This window comes from Apodemus sylvaticus, chromosome 7, assembly GCF_947179515.1.
Source record: "Apodemus sylvaticus chromosome 7, mApoSyl1.1, whole genome shotgun sequence".
In the NCBI taxonomy this organism is placed as follows: domain Eukaryota; kingdom Metazoa; phylum Chordata; class Mammalia; order Rodentia; family Muridae; genus Apodemus; species Apodemus sylvaticus.
The window spans coordinates 51,944,008-51,959,670 of record NC_067478.1 but is presented as its reverse complement, the minus strand read 5'-3'; the positions used below and the strand labels follow the sequence as shown (position 1 = coordinate 51,959,670).

General features: G+C 37.5%; 1 protein-coding gene across 1 annotated transcript in view; it reads right to left on the bottom strand.

Moving 5' to 3' along the window:
- The window catches only part of Tinag (tubulointerstitial nephritis antigen), an 88,415-nt gene that overhangs the window by 52,436 nt on the left and 20,316 nt on the right, over positions 1–15,663 (bottom strand). Inside the window, exon 5 of the mRNA XM_052189362.1 lies at positions 1,438–1,561. Within this exon, the coding sequence (XP_052045322.1) occupies positions 1,438–1,561 (124 nt within the window). The remainder of the gene's footprint in view (positions 1–1,437; positions 1,562–15,663) is intronic.

Genomic DNA, 15,663 nt, shown 5'->3' with positions numbered 1-15,663 from the left:
CCCCATGGGAAGAACAATGATTTCAGCCACTTAGACGTCTCAAGACTCCCAGGGACTGAACCATTAACCAAGGGCACACATGGTTCCAGCCAAAAATGTGGCAGAGGAAGGCCTTGTTGGGCATCAGTGGGAGGAATGGTCCTTGGTCAGGTAAAGGCTCAACAGAGGCCTGAACAAAGGAAAACTGGGGGAGGGGGGAGGAGGTAGTATGTTGGGTGGAGAGGCATATACCTGGAGGCAGGGGGAAGGAAGAGGGAAGGGGTTGCAGGCTTTAGGGGAGGGGGGATATTGGGAAAGGTTTTACCACTGGCAATGTAAATGAAGACAATATTCAATTAAAAAAGAATATTACTTAAATGTATTTGCAAATACTGGTCTACTTGTCTATCTTAAATGTCAAAAACTGACATAGTTTAAGAAGTATTTACCACATAAGCACAAATTGGTAAATGTTTTAGTTGATTAAATCTTTATTCAACTCTCTGAAACAGAGTTCAAAGAGGTCATGGATTCCTAATACAGTAAGAGAAACACTGGGCAGCCAACATTTATACTGATAGGTGGGCAGTAGTACCTGAGGTCAGCAGTCCTAAGATTAAGATTATTTCAAAGCATTTCTAGAGTAATCAAGTCAATACAAACAAGAAGAGATACATAATGATTAGCAAGTTTCTGTCATAGAGAATGCCACAGCCTGAGCTGGCATGCCCAAAAGCCTAGGCCCTCATTTCACAATGTTTGTAGTGTTTTAGTCTGCTCCTAAATGCTCTTCTGGACTGCATTAAAGCCCCACAAAAGAGTTCTATGAAGATGTTGATAGCATCCAGACATTATCATGGCAGCATCTATTTCATGGTGGAAATGTCTCAGGGGACGACTTTGGAGATCATATTGGGGTCAACCTGAGTATCTCCTTGTTGTACTTGGGAACTTGTATAAAAGTAGCCATTAGAGAGGGGAGTTTTTACAGTTTCAAATGAGCATTAACATTACTTTGGAAAGTAATCTGATAAAATGAGGTGTAATACTTTTATCTACTATGGCTTAATTCTAAAGATTATCCTTGTTTCAAAATAGTTTAATAATTATAGTTGTAGAAATTTTATAAAAATATAATGTAGAATTTATACATGAGCATTAGTATTCTGGGTTATGTTATAGTGGAAAAAAGCCAAATTCTCTTCTTATTACTTGGTCCAAACTCAAAATCAAATGAATTTTGGTGTCTATTTTTTTTTTGCTTTTTTATTTATTGTGTGTATGAATTATGCTTTAATATCCAAGTTTTAGAATAAATTTATAACCACTGTTTTCCTTTCCTTGGACTGATCATTTGTTATTATTTACATTTTCTAAGCTTATAAACTGTCCAGCTACTCTATCATGCTCTGAAGACAAACAGAAATTATGAAGAAGGGACTGAGATGATGTTATTACTTGCGGTGGAAAAAGCCCAGGATGCAGCACAGTTTTTCTGATCCAGTGGTCCATGAGTCCATCCAGGCCACTTATAAGAAGCAATGAAAATCTCAGGAAGATCAGCTCTGGGAGGAAAAGATGACTAAAAGAAAGAGAGACAGACATATAAGATGTTCTAAAGTATGAACACAATGTCAGGGTAAGATGCACACATGCCCTCTTACAATGCTTATAATGATTTTGAATTGCTTTATACATTCTGATTTCTGAGGGAAGCATAGGTACAGAGGGTTTCTGTACAACTTGTGTGGAAAGGAAGCTGTGTGTGGAGAATCAACACGGATTGAATGATTCATCTGGTTACCAAATAGTGCAAGGATATTCTACCTAGTACACCTGTCATCTTGAATTATAACTTGCTCATTCATATTAAACACATACACTCATGAGATTGTGAAAATTATTACTAATAAAGAATTTTTATTTCTGTGTCTCTCTTCTTTTGGGGAGTATATATGGCTGTCAGGGGAATGAAATTTCAAAACAAATCATATAGGGTAACTGAATATTAAAACCAGAAATTATTCAATTTTACATCATTATGAGAAATAAATCTAAAATTAATTTGTTCATATTTATAAAGTTATTAAAGATTAAAGAGGACTATAACATTTGTGTAATACCAAATAGATAATGCCATTATGTAATAACCCATATTAATTTTCTAACAGGGTCAGCTCTTGTTATTATATCAACATACCTACATGACATAATAAGAGGAAATATTTGCAGCATTTTTAAATAAATGAAGAAATTGGCTTCTAAAGGCTAATTGATATGCTAAAGGCTCTGTTAAGTAAGATTTCTTCCTTGGACTAGACCATTGGCATAGAGTTTTGCTGACCTCATGCACCATCATTGTCATTTCTATGAGAAATGTGTGGATTCTGCACCTTGTGTCAAAAACTAAATCTCTCTAAATAATAAAAGTTCATTGACTTAATGGTATTATGATTCATGCTAGTGAGGCTACTGATCTGGACTCATATAAGAAATTACTTCTCACAATTACAAAACAGATTCCAAGTCCAGAGCAAGTAAAATGTCCCAGCAAACCCACCCAAGGACACCCACCCACCCAAACTAATTTTTAAATTATGGCATTGATGAGAGAATTCACTTTAGATGTAGAGAACCATTGCTACCCAGTGAGAGAGTAAGATACCCTGAGTCGATTTCAAATGTGTTGCTCCTCACAAGGGTGAAGGAAGGACCCAGAGCTGGTCATTCCAGTGTGCCTAAATGATAAAGATCAGCATCACAGAACCAAAGATCTAAAATGCCAGTGCTGCATGATGAACTGCATGACAGAAGCATAGTGGTCTGAAAGGAATCACTGAAGAGATAGAGGCTCCACCTCAAAAGCATCTTTCTAAATGGAAAACAGACACACATCTTACACATCACTGTGATATCCCACATCATACTCATCGGCTTATCAGTGTGCATTTAAGCACTTATCACATGAAGTTGCCTCAAGTTTCCAGAAAACTTGATTGTCTCACTAGCAGTTGTTATGGTATGACTCTCAAACATAATTTAAGTGTATAGTGAGGGTACAACCCTTCTACTGTGCTGAAGCAATTACCCATCATTGATAATCCATTTCATTAGGATTTAGTTATGTAGAATTTTACTTCCACATTTGATAATCAGACTGTTTTGCATATGAAAGATACTCTGTTTATAATAACTGTGTGTGCATATGTGCATATCAGGTAGATTTCATTCCTTAAAATAGGATTTCGCCTTAGCACTTTAAACTACTGTAGCACTAAATACTCGCTACTTTCATGATTTCTGCTTTAAAATAAAAAAAAACACAAAATTTGGGTAATCCATCTTATTAAGATAACAGACACACAGTAATGATAATTCTTTTTATTGAAAACATATTTAGCAGCATGATAAGCCAGGAGATTACATGAAATTCATCTATTAGCATTTTAAAGATTTTACCACTTAATGTTGGTTTTCCCTTAAAATAAAAAGTGGCCTTTATGACTTAAAGCTTACCAGAGAAATTATTTTCAATTTTATTTCCCTCATGATAACAAATGATTTAACTAAGGAACACAGAGAAAATCCCCTAACTATTATGTTCCCATAGAAAACTAAAAATGTTTTTGAGAGCCAATAAATCACAGAATAATAACTCTTAGAAATGGCTTAAAGAATTCTGGTTTTTAAAATGATACATTTTAATTAATTAACTTGATGAAATATAACCTAGTAACAAAAGCAATCAAGAGGACAACCTAAGAGTGACAGAGAATACAAATATGGTATCTTATATGAGATGGAATTTTGTCTTTAAATGGAATATGCACTCTTCCACAGGGGCCTTTTTAATTCTTTAAATTAAGTTGAAAGAAATCAATCATAATTTGATTTATAATTTCCAAACAAACATTAGCCAAATGTGAGATTAAATTTGAACAGTCTCCCTATTTCAACATTTTATTTGGGAAAAAATTAAGGATACTGTGGACAGATGTGCAAATCCACAGCAGTGCTAATTCCCAGAGCCTCCCTTAAATCAGCCTCTGCGTCTAGATTATGGGCAGTGGGAAGGTAATCACAGAGAAACCTAAGGCACACTTAGTTTCTCAGAAACACTAGAAATTACATACAGTTCCTATTGAGTCCATACATACAGGACACATACTATGGGCGTCAACCCTCTCTGAACTGCAGCTCTAGCATGACCTTCTTCCCCATCTTAATTTGGATAATCAGAAACATCTAAAATTCAAATAATGAGACTGAGAACCTAAGTTTTTTTCAGTATTTCACCATTCCAAGTCAGTGGCAAAGAATACCAGGACATTTCTCTGGATCGTTTCATCTGGAGGACAGTAAGGTTTTCCTGGTGGTCAGGGGATACAGAAATACTTCTCATCCTCCAAAATATTTAACGTTGCATGTTAGTATTTGAAATTCTTTGATGCTTCTCTGGTGTCTCATCATGTTCAGTCGCTAGTGCCAGCTCTTCTTAGCCCCAGTCTTTCTTCATAGTCATGGAATTTTCATTGTGGCACACACAGGATCACAAAAGTGACTGCACTGGCCACACTGACTACTGTTGTTACTATTTCCAGTATAATACACACAAGTGTCACTAGGTGGTGTCTGTTAATTTTCCTTAATAGACAACTCTTTTTCCTACTCTCCTTGCCTTTTCCTGCTACTGGGAGTTGGGTCTCATAGTTGGGCATAGAGGAGACCCCTTGAGCTGACGTCCAACCTTGGGAATGAAGGAGAAAATGGAGGAGGAGCAACAGGGCAGATGGACAGCAGCTTGGGTGCAGGACCCTCCCCATCTGAGGCTTTGCACAGAGAGGATGGGGAGAGACTTTGGCCAGGCTATGCCACTGTCATTTTCGGAGTTACTGGTCACAGTTTGATTCTTACCGTACTTAGTAAAGAATAAAGAATTGCCCACTGCCGTTCAAGTTTCTAGGTCAATGTTGTATTGCATTGAACCCAAACCATGAAATATATGAAAGCTCCTCAGGCCAGGCAGTGGTGGCACACACCTTTAATCCCAGCACGTGGGAGGCAGAGGTCGGCAGATTTCTGAGTTCGAGGACAGACAGGACAGACAGGACAATACAGAGAATCCCTATCTTGGAAAAAAGAAAAAGAAACAAACAAATAAACAAACAAAGAAACAAACAAAAAACAAACAAAGAAACAAAGAAAGAAAAGAAAGAACGCTCCTCAGTTTCAGATCCAAAATGATTTCCTAGATGATTTGTACTAGTTTGAAGGCAATTTAGCAGGTAATTTTTAATTAAATTGGGTTATGTTTTACCACAGTCTTTTAGCAAATGCCAATGTATATGAGGATATAAAAATTAGAGATGATATTCATAGTTTTAATGGCTTATCATCTGGCTCAAAGCAACTTGTTTGGTTTTATTCCATTTCCTATCTCATGCTGACAATAAAGGAAAAGAATTGGTGTCAGTGGAACAGATTAGTGGAAGAAATAGGAATAGAAAAGAGAGAGCCTGGTATTGGAAAGCCAGCTAGTAGGTATATGATACATGAGCACCGCAGATTACTTCAGAAATGTACTTTTTGAGAGCCCTTGTGAAAATCTATCTGTACCAACAACTTAGGCTCCTGCACTGGTCTAGTGGTGCCAGTTACTGTCACAGCATTGCCACAGAATGGTGGCTAGAATTTTAAGAACATTGACTCAGTGACAGTGAGAACGTCTAACATGCTGGTTTGCTCTTGCCATTTTCCCACAGATGTGAGAAGATTCTGAGGTGTACACATGCTGAAACAGACTCCACCATTCCTGACCCAGACTCTCTGGCACCGTCCAGACTCACTGCGCTGAGGCCAGCTGCCAGAGTGGGGAAAGGGACCATTTTTGTCTAATATTATATGAATCACAAAGGTATCTAACTATGAGTTCTTTGTTTTATTTTTGGTTTGTTTCTGTTTTTGTTTTTTAGAGAGATCACGAAATGGAGAAAATCTAGAAAGAGTTGATGGAGGGAAAATAGCATATTCAAGATATATTGTGTGAAAAAAATTTCAAAAATAAGGAGAAAAAGAAAACAAACCAATTAGGTCTAAGGATTGGGGGATAATAAAACAGTCAGCAAAGCAACTGCTACATAGTCAGGGATGAAGTTTTCAGATGATCAAATGCACTATTATTTTCTCAACAAAAAATTTAGGGACTTTAAAAGTTAGTTTATATTTCATAAAATGTTATTTTGTTTAACTTTCAGCATACTATAGAAAATGTATATTGTCGTTTTTATTTGTTAGTTTTTTTAGTTAAGTTCATTTACACTGAATGACTGAATAATATTCTTGTTAGGGTAACTGTGAACATTTTTGCCCATACCAACCTGGCATCTGATATAGTAGTTTGGTTATGGTTTTCAGCGGACATGTCAGCCTTCCTAACATTTTCATACTTTCTAAAGAGTTTCACCTCAGATGTAACACCAAATTATTGGTATGGGGTAACCAGCAGGGGCAATAAGAATGCTTATTTCTTAAATTTATTGAGTTTACTACATGTGTTCACATGTCTGTCCTGCATGTATGTATGCGTATGACATTTATGCCTGGTGTCAGCAGAGTCAAAGGATGACACCAAATTGACTGGGACTGTAGTTGCAAGTGTTTGTGAGCTGCCAAGTGGGTGCCGGGAATGAAAACTGTGTCTTGTATAGGAGTGGAAAGTATTCTTAAACTCTGAACCATTCCTCTGGGTCCCACTTTCAACAATTTCAACTGAACCAAATATAAAAGCAAATCCTTAATTTTCAGATTTTTAATCCAAAATATTTTCAAGATTTATAAATAAATGTAACACAATGAGGTTTCTTAGAGCAACTTGGTAAATCCACAAGCACTTGAATATTAAATATGGTAATAACAATCTAATATTGTTAATTTGATTTTATTTGATTTAATTTGGTCTAAGAATGTAGTAGAACTTTCAGGTTCATCAGAAATATGTAAAGCCCAGCAGTCAGTAAATGAAAAGGTGCACAATTTAGTAGAAAATAAAATGCTAAAAATGGTGAGGGTCTAAATAATTAGGTTCTCATAGCCCTAACCCATTTCAGACAGTGCTCTTTTCTCAAGGTTAAGGAAATCAAGGTCAAAAACACAAAGAGAAAAGTACCTAACAATATATAAAAGCAGACCCTTGGTGTCTTACTGTAGCCTGTTTTGCTAAGCACATACTGAGCACTTTATAAAAACCCATGAAGCTTTAAGATCTAGGTAAAACTGTAACCATTATTTCATGGAGGGCATAAGCAGTAGGTCCTTCATATCGAGACACCCTGGCTCCAGTATGTTCTAGCCTATAGATAGCCTAGATATAAGAATACATGCACATATCTGTGCGAATGTGTAGGACTTGAGGTAGAAACCAGGGCAATGCACATACTAGGTAAGCATTCTACTCCTAAGCTCATTGTCCAACCCACATATACCTTTACCATCTCTTCAACAATAGAGCCACCATCAATATAAACTTGAATGCAGTCATGATAATTGGTTGTTTCCATTACCCGCCCCTGAAGAACTGTCAGTGTTCTATTTTTCCCCAGAATATGCTTCTATCCCTTTTGCTACTCTCATTTTAAAATTTTAGCTGAAGTCAGTATTTATTAAATTACATTGTGTAGAATCTAATACCTGATTACTAACCAAAAGCTTCTCTAATCTCATGAATTTAGAAAATGCTGCGTTGGAAAGAAAAGTTGATGAAATAAACATTGCAATGGCCTCAATATCTTTATGAATAGTGTGATTCTTCAGAAGAAAGATATGATGTGCTGTTTATAACAACTTCCTCTGGCATCGGCTGAGATGTGGTTCTAGCTGTCTGCTACCCGTGGAGGCCTGCTTGCGGAGTCCAGGCCACCTCCCTCTCTGACATCTCCCTTTTGCTCCTTCTGAATTCTGCTTGGGCCAGAGAGGATATGTTCACTTGCCTTTTGGCTTTCTTATCTAGGCTTCACCTCCAAGAGGGTCACCCCAAATTCCCAAAATTATCCTCTAGCCCCACATTATTGACATACTTGTATTCCACATTGTTGCTAATCACAATCTGTGAAAAATGTGTTTGAAGGAGTTTCTGAATTAATGTTTTTAATGTTATATATATTAATTCTTTGAGAATTTCACACCATGTATTTTGGATCATATTTATCCCCCATTGTTTCTCCTAAGCTGTCTGAGATCTACCTCCAACTCACAACTCCTTGTCATCCTATTTTTTTATTGATTTTTTTTATTCGATATATTTTTTATTTACATTTCAAATGATTTCCCCTTTTCTAGACCTCCACTCCCCGAAAGTCCCATAAGCCCCCTTCTTTTCCCCTGTCCTCCCACCCACCCCTTCCCACTTCCCGGTTCTGGTTTTGCCTAATACTGCTTCACTGAGTCTTTCCAGAACCAGGGGCCACTCCTCCTTTCTTCTTGTACCTCATTTGATGTGTGGATTATGTTTTGGGTATTCCAGTTTTCTAGGTTAATATCCACTTATTAGTGAGTGCATACCATGATTCACCTTTTGAGTCTGGGTTACCTCACTTAGTATGATGTTCTCTAGCTCCATCCATTTGCCTAAGAATTTCATGAATTCATTGTTTCTAATGGCTGAATAGTACTCCATTGTGTAGATATACCACATTTTTTGCATCCACTCTTCTGTTGAGGGATACCTGGGTTCTTTCCAGCATCTGGCAATTATAAATAGGGCTGCTATGAACATAGTAGAGCATGTATCCTTATTAGAAGGTGGGGAATCCTCTGGGTATATACCCAGGAGTGGTATAGCAGGATCTTCTGGAAGTGAGGTGCCCAGTTTTTGGAGGAACCGCCAGACTGATTTCCAGAGTGGTTGTACCAATTTGCAACCCCACCAGCAGTGGAGGAGTGTTCCTCTTTCTCCACACCCTCTCCAACACCTGCTGTCTCCTGAATTTTTAATCTTAGTCATTCTGACTGGTGTAAGATGAAATCTCAGGGTTGTTTTGATTTGCATTTCCCTAATGACTAATGAAGTTGAGCATTTTTTAAGATGCTTCTCCGCCATCCGAAGTTCTTCAGGTGAGAATCCTTTGTTTAACTCTGTACCCCATTTTTTAATAGGGTTGTTCGGTTTTCTGGAGTCTAACTTCTTGAGTTCTTTATATATATTGGATATTAGCCCTCTATCTGATGTAGGATTGGTGAAGATCTTTTCCCAATTTGTTGGTTGCCGATTTGTCCTCTTGATGGTGTCCTTTGCCTTACAGAAACTTTGTAATTTTATGAGGTCCCATTTGTCAATTCTTGCTCTTAGAGCATACGCTATTGGTGTTCTGTTCAGAAACTTTCTCCCTGTACCAATGTCCTCAAGAGCCCATACCTAAACATAGTAAAAGCAATATACAGCAAACCGGTAGCCAGCATCAAACTAAATGGAGAGAAACTTGAAGCAATCCCACTGAAATCAGGGACCAGACAAGGCTGCCCCCTTTCTCCTTATCTTTTCAATATATTACTTGAGGTACTAGCTCAGGCAATTCGACAACATAAGGAGGTCAAAGGGATACAAATTGGAAAGGAAGAAGTCAAACTATCATTATTTGCAGACGACATGATAGTCTACCTAAGTGACCCAAAAAACTCCACTAGAGAGCTCCTACAGCTGATAAACAACTTCAGCAAAGTGGCAGGTTATAAAATCAACACAAGCAAATCAGTGGCCTTCCTATACTCAAAGGATAAGCAGGCTGAGAAAGAAATTAGGGAAATGACCCCCTTCACAATAGCCACAAACAGTATAAAGTATCTTGGGGTGACTCTTACCAAACATGTGAAAGATCTATATGACAAGAACTTCAAGACTCTGAAGAAGGAAATGGAAGAAGACCTCAAAAAATGGGAAAACCTCCCATGCTCATGGATCCGTAGAATCAATATAGTTAAAATGGCCATTTTGCCAAAAGCAATATACAGATTCAATGCAATACCCATCAAAATCCCAACTCAATTCTTCACAGAGTTAGAAAGAGCAATTATCAAATTCATCTGGAATAACAAAAAACCCAGGATAGCTAAAACTATTCTCAGCAACAAAAGAAAGTCTGGGGGAATCAGTATCCCTGACCTCAAGCAATACTACAGAGCAATAGTGTTAAAAACTGCATGGTATTGGTACAGTGACAGGCAGGAGGATCAATGGAACAGGATTGAAGATCCAGAAATGAACCCACACACCTATGGCCACTTGATCCTCAACAAAGAGGCTGAAAACATCCAATGGAAAAAAGATAGGCTTTTCAACAAATGGTGCTGGTTCAACTGGAGGTCAGCATGCAGAAGAATGTGAATTGATCCATCCTTGTCTCCTTGTACTAAGCTCAAATCCAAATGGATCAAGGACCTTCACATAAGGCCAGACACTCTGATGCTAATAGAAAAGAAACTGGGGAAGACCCTTGAGGTCATCCTATTTTTTATGCTGGACATGCTCATGGCTATATGACCATCCACTGTAGCATAGTCAACTAGCTAGTGGCAGTAGCTTTAAAGAAAACTGACTCTACCTTTCCCAGAAGCCACAAACTATAAATAGCTTCTTATTTAGGGGTGAGAGACAATGAATCCTTCTCCCCTTTAAGCTTATATGTTAACTAGATTGATCTTGTACAGGTGTTATGCAGACAACCGCAGCTACATTCAGTTCATTAGTGCAACAGGGTCTGGAATTTATTTTTTTTACTTATTTTTTTATTCGATATATTTTTTATTTACATTTCAAATGATTTCCAATTTGTATCCCTTTGACCTCCTTATGTTGTCGAATTGCCCGAGCTAGTACCTCAAGTACAATATTGAAAAGATAAGGAGAAAGGGGGCAGCCCTGTCTAGTCCCTGATTTTAGTGGGATTGCTTCAAGTTTCTCTCCATTTAGTTTGATGCTGGCTACCGGTTTGCTGTATATTGCTTTTGCTATGTTTAGGTATGGGCCTTGAATTCCTGTTCTTTCCAAGACTTTAAGCATGAAAGGATGCTGAATTTTGTCAAATGCTTTTTCAGCATCCAATGAAATGACCATGTGGTTTTTTTCTTTGAGTTTGTTTATGTAGTGGATTGCATTGATGGATTTCCGTATATTGAACCAACCCTGCATTCCTGGGATAAAGCCTACTTGATCATGGTGGATGATCGTTTTGATGTGTTCTTGGATTCAGTTGGCAAGAATTTTATTGAGTATTTTTGCATCAATGTTCATAAGGGAAATTGGTCTGAAGTTCTCTTTCTTTGTTGGATCTTTGTGTGGTTTTGGTATCAGCGTAATTGCGGCTTCATAGAAGGAATTGGGTAGTGTTCCTTCTGTTTCTATTTTGTGGAATAATTTGAAGAGTATTGGTGTTAACTCTTCTTTGAATGTCTGATGGAATTCTGCACTGAAACCATCTGGTCCTGTGCTTTTTTTGGTTGGAACACTTTCTATGACTCCTTCTATTTCTTTAGGCATTATGGGACTGTTTAGATGGTCTATTTGGTCCTGATTTAATTTTGGTATTTGGTATCTGTCAAGGAAATTGTCCATTTCCTCCAGATTCTCCAGTTGTCTTGAGTACAGGCTCTTATAGTAGGATCTGATGATTGTTTGGATTTCCTCAGTTTCCGTTGTTATATCTCCCTTTTCATTTCTAAGTTTGTTAATTTGGATACTTTCTCTGTGCCCTTTGGTCAGTCTGGCTAAGGATTTATCTATCTTGTTGATTTTCTCAAAGAACCAGCTCCTGGTTTTGTTGATTCTTTGTATGGTTCTCTTTGTTTCTACTTGATTAATTTCAGCCCTCAGTTTGATGATTTCCTGCCTTCTACTCCTCCTGGGTGAAATAGCTTCTTTTTGTTCCAGGGATTTCCCCTTTTCTGGTTCCCTACTCCCAGAAAGTCACATAAGCCCCCTTCCCTCCCTCTTTTCTCCCACCCATCCCTTTCCACTTCCCTGTTCTGGTTTTGTCTTATACTGCTTCACTGGGTCTTTCCAGAACTAGGGGCCACTCCTCCGTTCTTCTTGTACCTCATTTGAAGTGTGGATTATGTTTTGCATATTCCAGTTTTCCAAGCTAATATCCACTTATTAGTGTGTGCATACCATGATTGATCTTTTGAGACTGGGTTACCTCACTTAGTATGATATTCTCCAGCTCCATCCATTTGCCTAAGAATTTCATGAATTCATTGTTTCTAATGGCTGAATAGTACTCCATTGTGTAGATATACCACATTTTTTGCATCCATTCTTCTGTTGAGGGATATCTGTCTTGAATTTATTGTGATTATATTCATAACACCCATTGATGTTCCTCTAACTGAACTCCAGTAGACTATTACAGACCAATTGTGACTTCAGCCAAGGAATAAAGCTGGGATACCAAATAGGAAAGATAAGAGCTTTCCCAGGAATTAAGGATGTTTCAGCATCCATTTTCTCAATGCAGAGTAAAGACTTCCCAACACTTATATAGACAATATTGCCAAAGAATGAGAAATATTTGGGGATTAGGGTTCAGTGCATTTTCTGGGTACACTGGGATTCATATCATGGTTTGGCAAGTATAGATATAAACCAATAATCAACCAATAACTCCACTAAATGTATAGCCCCCCACCATAAGATTTTACACCAATAACCATCTTACATATATACTCTATCCTGTACTGAAAATAATTTTAAGTCGAGGAAATATCAATTATTCAGAAATACAATTATATAAACCATTCATTCTTATTGTACTTTGAGTCAATCTGTTGTCATTTGCTGGGTATTAATTGCACAGCCATAAGGCTATGTCATTAGCCTATCTATGGCTACCAGTTCAACTCAGTGTGTGTTGATCTCATGCCCTTCTTCGAAGAATTCATCTTAATTCTATTCTCTTCCATTTGACTAATATTTAAGACAATTTTAACACTTAAAACTCAGCACTCAAGCTATTGTGACCCAAAAAGCCAGAATTTATTTCCATGCCTTATGTAGTAATGAGGTAATGAAACTCTTGTAGGACAGCTGAATCATTTCTGCGGCTTTCTTGGAAATACTTAGCAACTAGGGATTTTAAACTCTCCTAGAATACTAATCAGTAATTTTTTCATTTATAAATCTCCACAAAAACTTTTAAGCAAACAAATACCCAGGAACCCATACATGGCCAGAATGAAATGTTTTGTCTGTAGTGGTGAGTAGTAGCTCAAAAACTTTATCACATGATTTTCTAAACTATAAATCACAAAAATCTGAAAAGTTAAAGTTTGAAAAGGAAGCATTAGAAATGATCTTGAGAAAGGTCATAATAATATTTACCAAAAATTAGGCTCATTGTGGCCCTCAATGAAAGAAAATTCAAGAATAGTCATTATACTGAATCTTACCTTAAGCAATGCCAGAGGGAAGGGAAGAGAAGAGAGGAGAAGTGAAGAGAAGAGAAGAGAGAGAGAGAAAAGAAGAGAAGAGGAGAGGAGAGGAGAGGAGAGGAGAGGGGAAGGGAGGGGAGGGGAGGGGAGGGGAGGGAAGGAAAGGAGAGAAGAGGGAGGGGAGGGAGGGAGAGGGGAGGGAGGGGAGGGGAGGGGAAAGGAGGGGGGAGGAGAGGAGAGGAGGGGAGGGGAGAGGAGAGAAGGGGAGAGTAGACAAGAGAAGAGTAGACAAGAGAAGACAAGAGCAGAGAAGAGAAGACAAGAGAAGAGAAGACAAGAGAAGATAAGATAAGAGAAGAGGAATGAATCCACCACCACCACCACCACCAACAACAACAACAACAAAAACAACACAACAAAAGCGACTAGGGAAAATGACTTTTTCCAATTGAGCATAAAGTTAAGAATTCATGTTAATAGAAAAAAATGAATGAGCCATGCTGCTTAAGATTTTGTCAGAATGGCTATAAACAACATCAAAATATTTCTGAACTGGGTATCACTGAAAAATCACTCTTAGTAGGAGATTAATCATCTTTTCTTCTATGTTGAATGTGAATTGGCTAATGTTACCTGGACCTGCTTATGCTGCAGACTATTGGGCTAGGGGAAATAGACAAGACTCTGCAATGTAATGAAGCCTGACGTTGCACTTTATTTGTTCATTCTCCGTGTGACTTGGGCTCCCTCAGTCTTAGTTTGCTTGACATTGAGTGATACTAGTACCTAGAACACCACACTGTTATGAGAATTCAATGAAATGAAGTGTGAAGATATTTTCATGCTTGGCACACATCTACTCAGGAAATGTCACTTGGTATTATTGTCTCTGATACTAGTCATCTTCTAGCAATGCTGAAATCTAAATTGGAACTTAACTGGAGTGATCATGTGCCTGAAAACAAAGCTTGGGTTAAATATTTAATAGGCATTACTTAATTTACAATTCCTCTAGCAGCTGAATGCTAAGAACATTTGGGTGGCTGCAGCCGATGGCTTTATTGTCTACTGACAAGTTCCACTACAGTGCACTGCATGCCTCTCTGCTTTGGATTCTGGTAGATCTCAGAAAGTCATCTCAAAAGTGTTTGTGCCTGGGAAACACTATAAACTAAATGGTGTTTGCAGTCCCTAGAAAGGTTGACACATCTTTATGCAACACGAAATACACCCTGTGCAGTAACACAAAGCAAAAAAATACTAATAAACCACTGCATAAATGAGTGCGTCAGGCCTACAGGCAAAATTCAAATATTTTATTTAAGGCAGTTTGAGGCCTTTTGAGGACATCTTTTTTCTAGTGGTCATGGAATGCATGCCTACAGTTCCAAATATTTACTTTTTCCTTTATATACGGTAATGAATAGTCTAAGAGACATCATCAGTTTTGATGAATTCACAAAACATTTAGTTTTAAAATAATAGCCAAACATGATAGCATAAGCCTATACTCTCAATACACTACTGATTTTAGCATATTTGTGAGATAAAGGTTACCTGGCCCAAAGTAGTAAATTCCATTACAATCTGCCTTATACAATAGGATAATGTCTTAAACATTACAAAGAAAATAATTAAAGTGAATAGAAATAAATTGGTGTATTGTGTCAGCCAAACTTTTCAAAGTGGCAAAACACTCAGTTTAAACTATTCAAAAAGGAAGGATTTATTTTAGCTCATGGTTTTGGAAGTTTTAGGCAGTCATGGAGGGATGGTAGGTGGAGCCAGCCACTCCCACTTTGATGACCAGGAAACTGAGGGGGAGTAAGAGGCCAAACTGCAAACTTCCCACCTTTCCTCTCCTTATTGTACAGGGGCCATGGATTATGTGATAATGCCACTTAATATTAGAGCAGGTCTTCTTACTCTAATTTAATTATAATAATTAATTATTTTAATAAGTTTATTACTTAACTAAAATAGTCAAATGATCAATTGTTTTAATTAATTATTTAATTATGTGTGTATTAATTAAAATAATCTTCCATTAATTTCTGGAAGCACTCTCACAAGCACACCCTCCTCAATCGAATCAACTTGACAATCAAGTTTTACCACACACTGAACAACCTTTCAGCAGAAATATGGTTTTCTGTGAAATCATTGACAATGAACCAGAACATCAGTCAGTGCTTAAAGGGCATGCAAAAATTTCTAGGTAGGTAATGGTCATTACATTTAGTTTTTTTTTTTTTATTTGTGACAAAA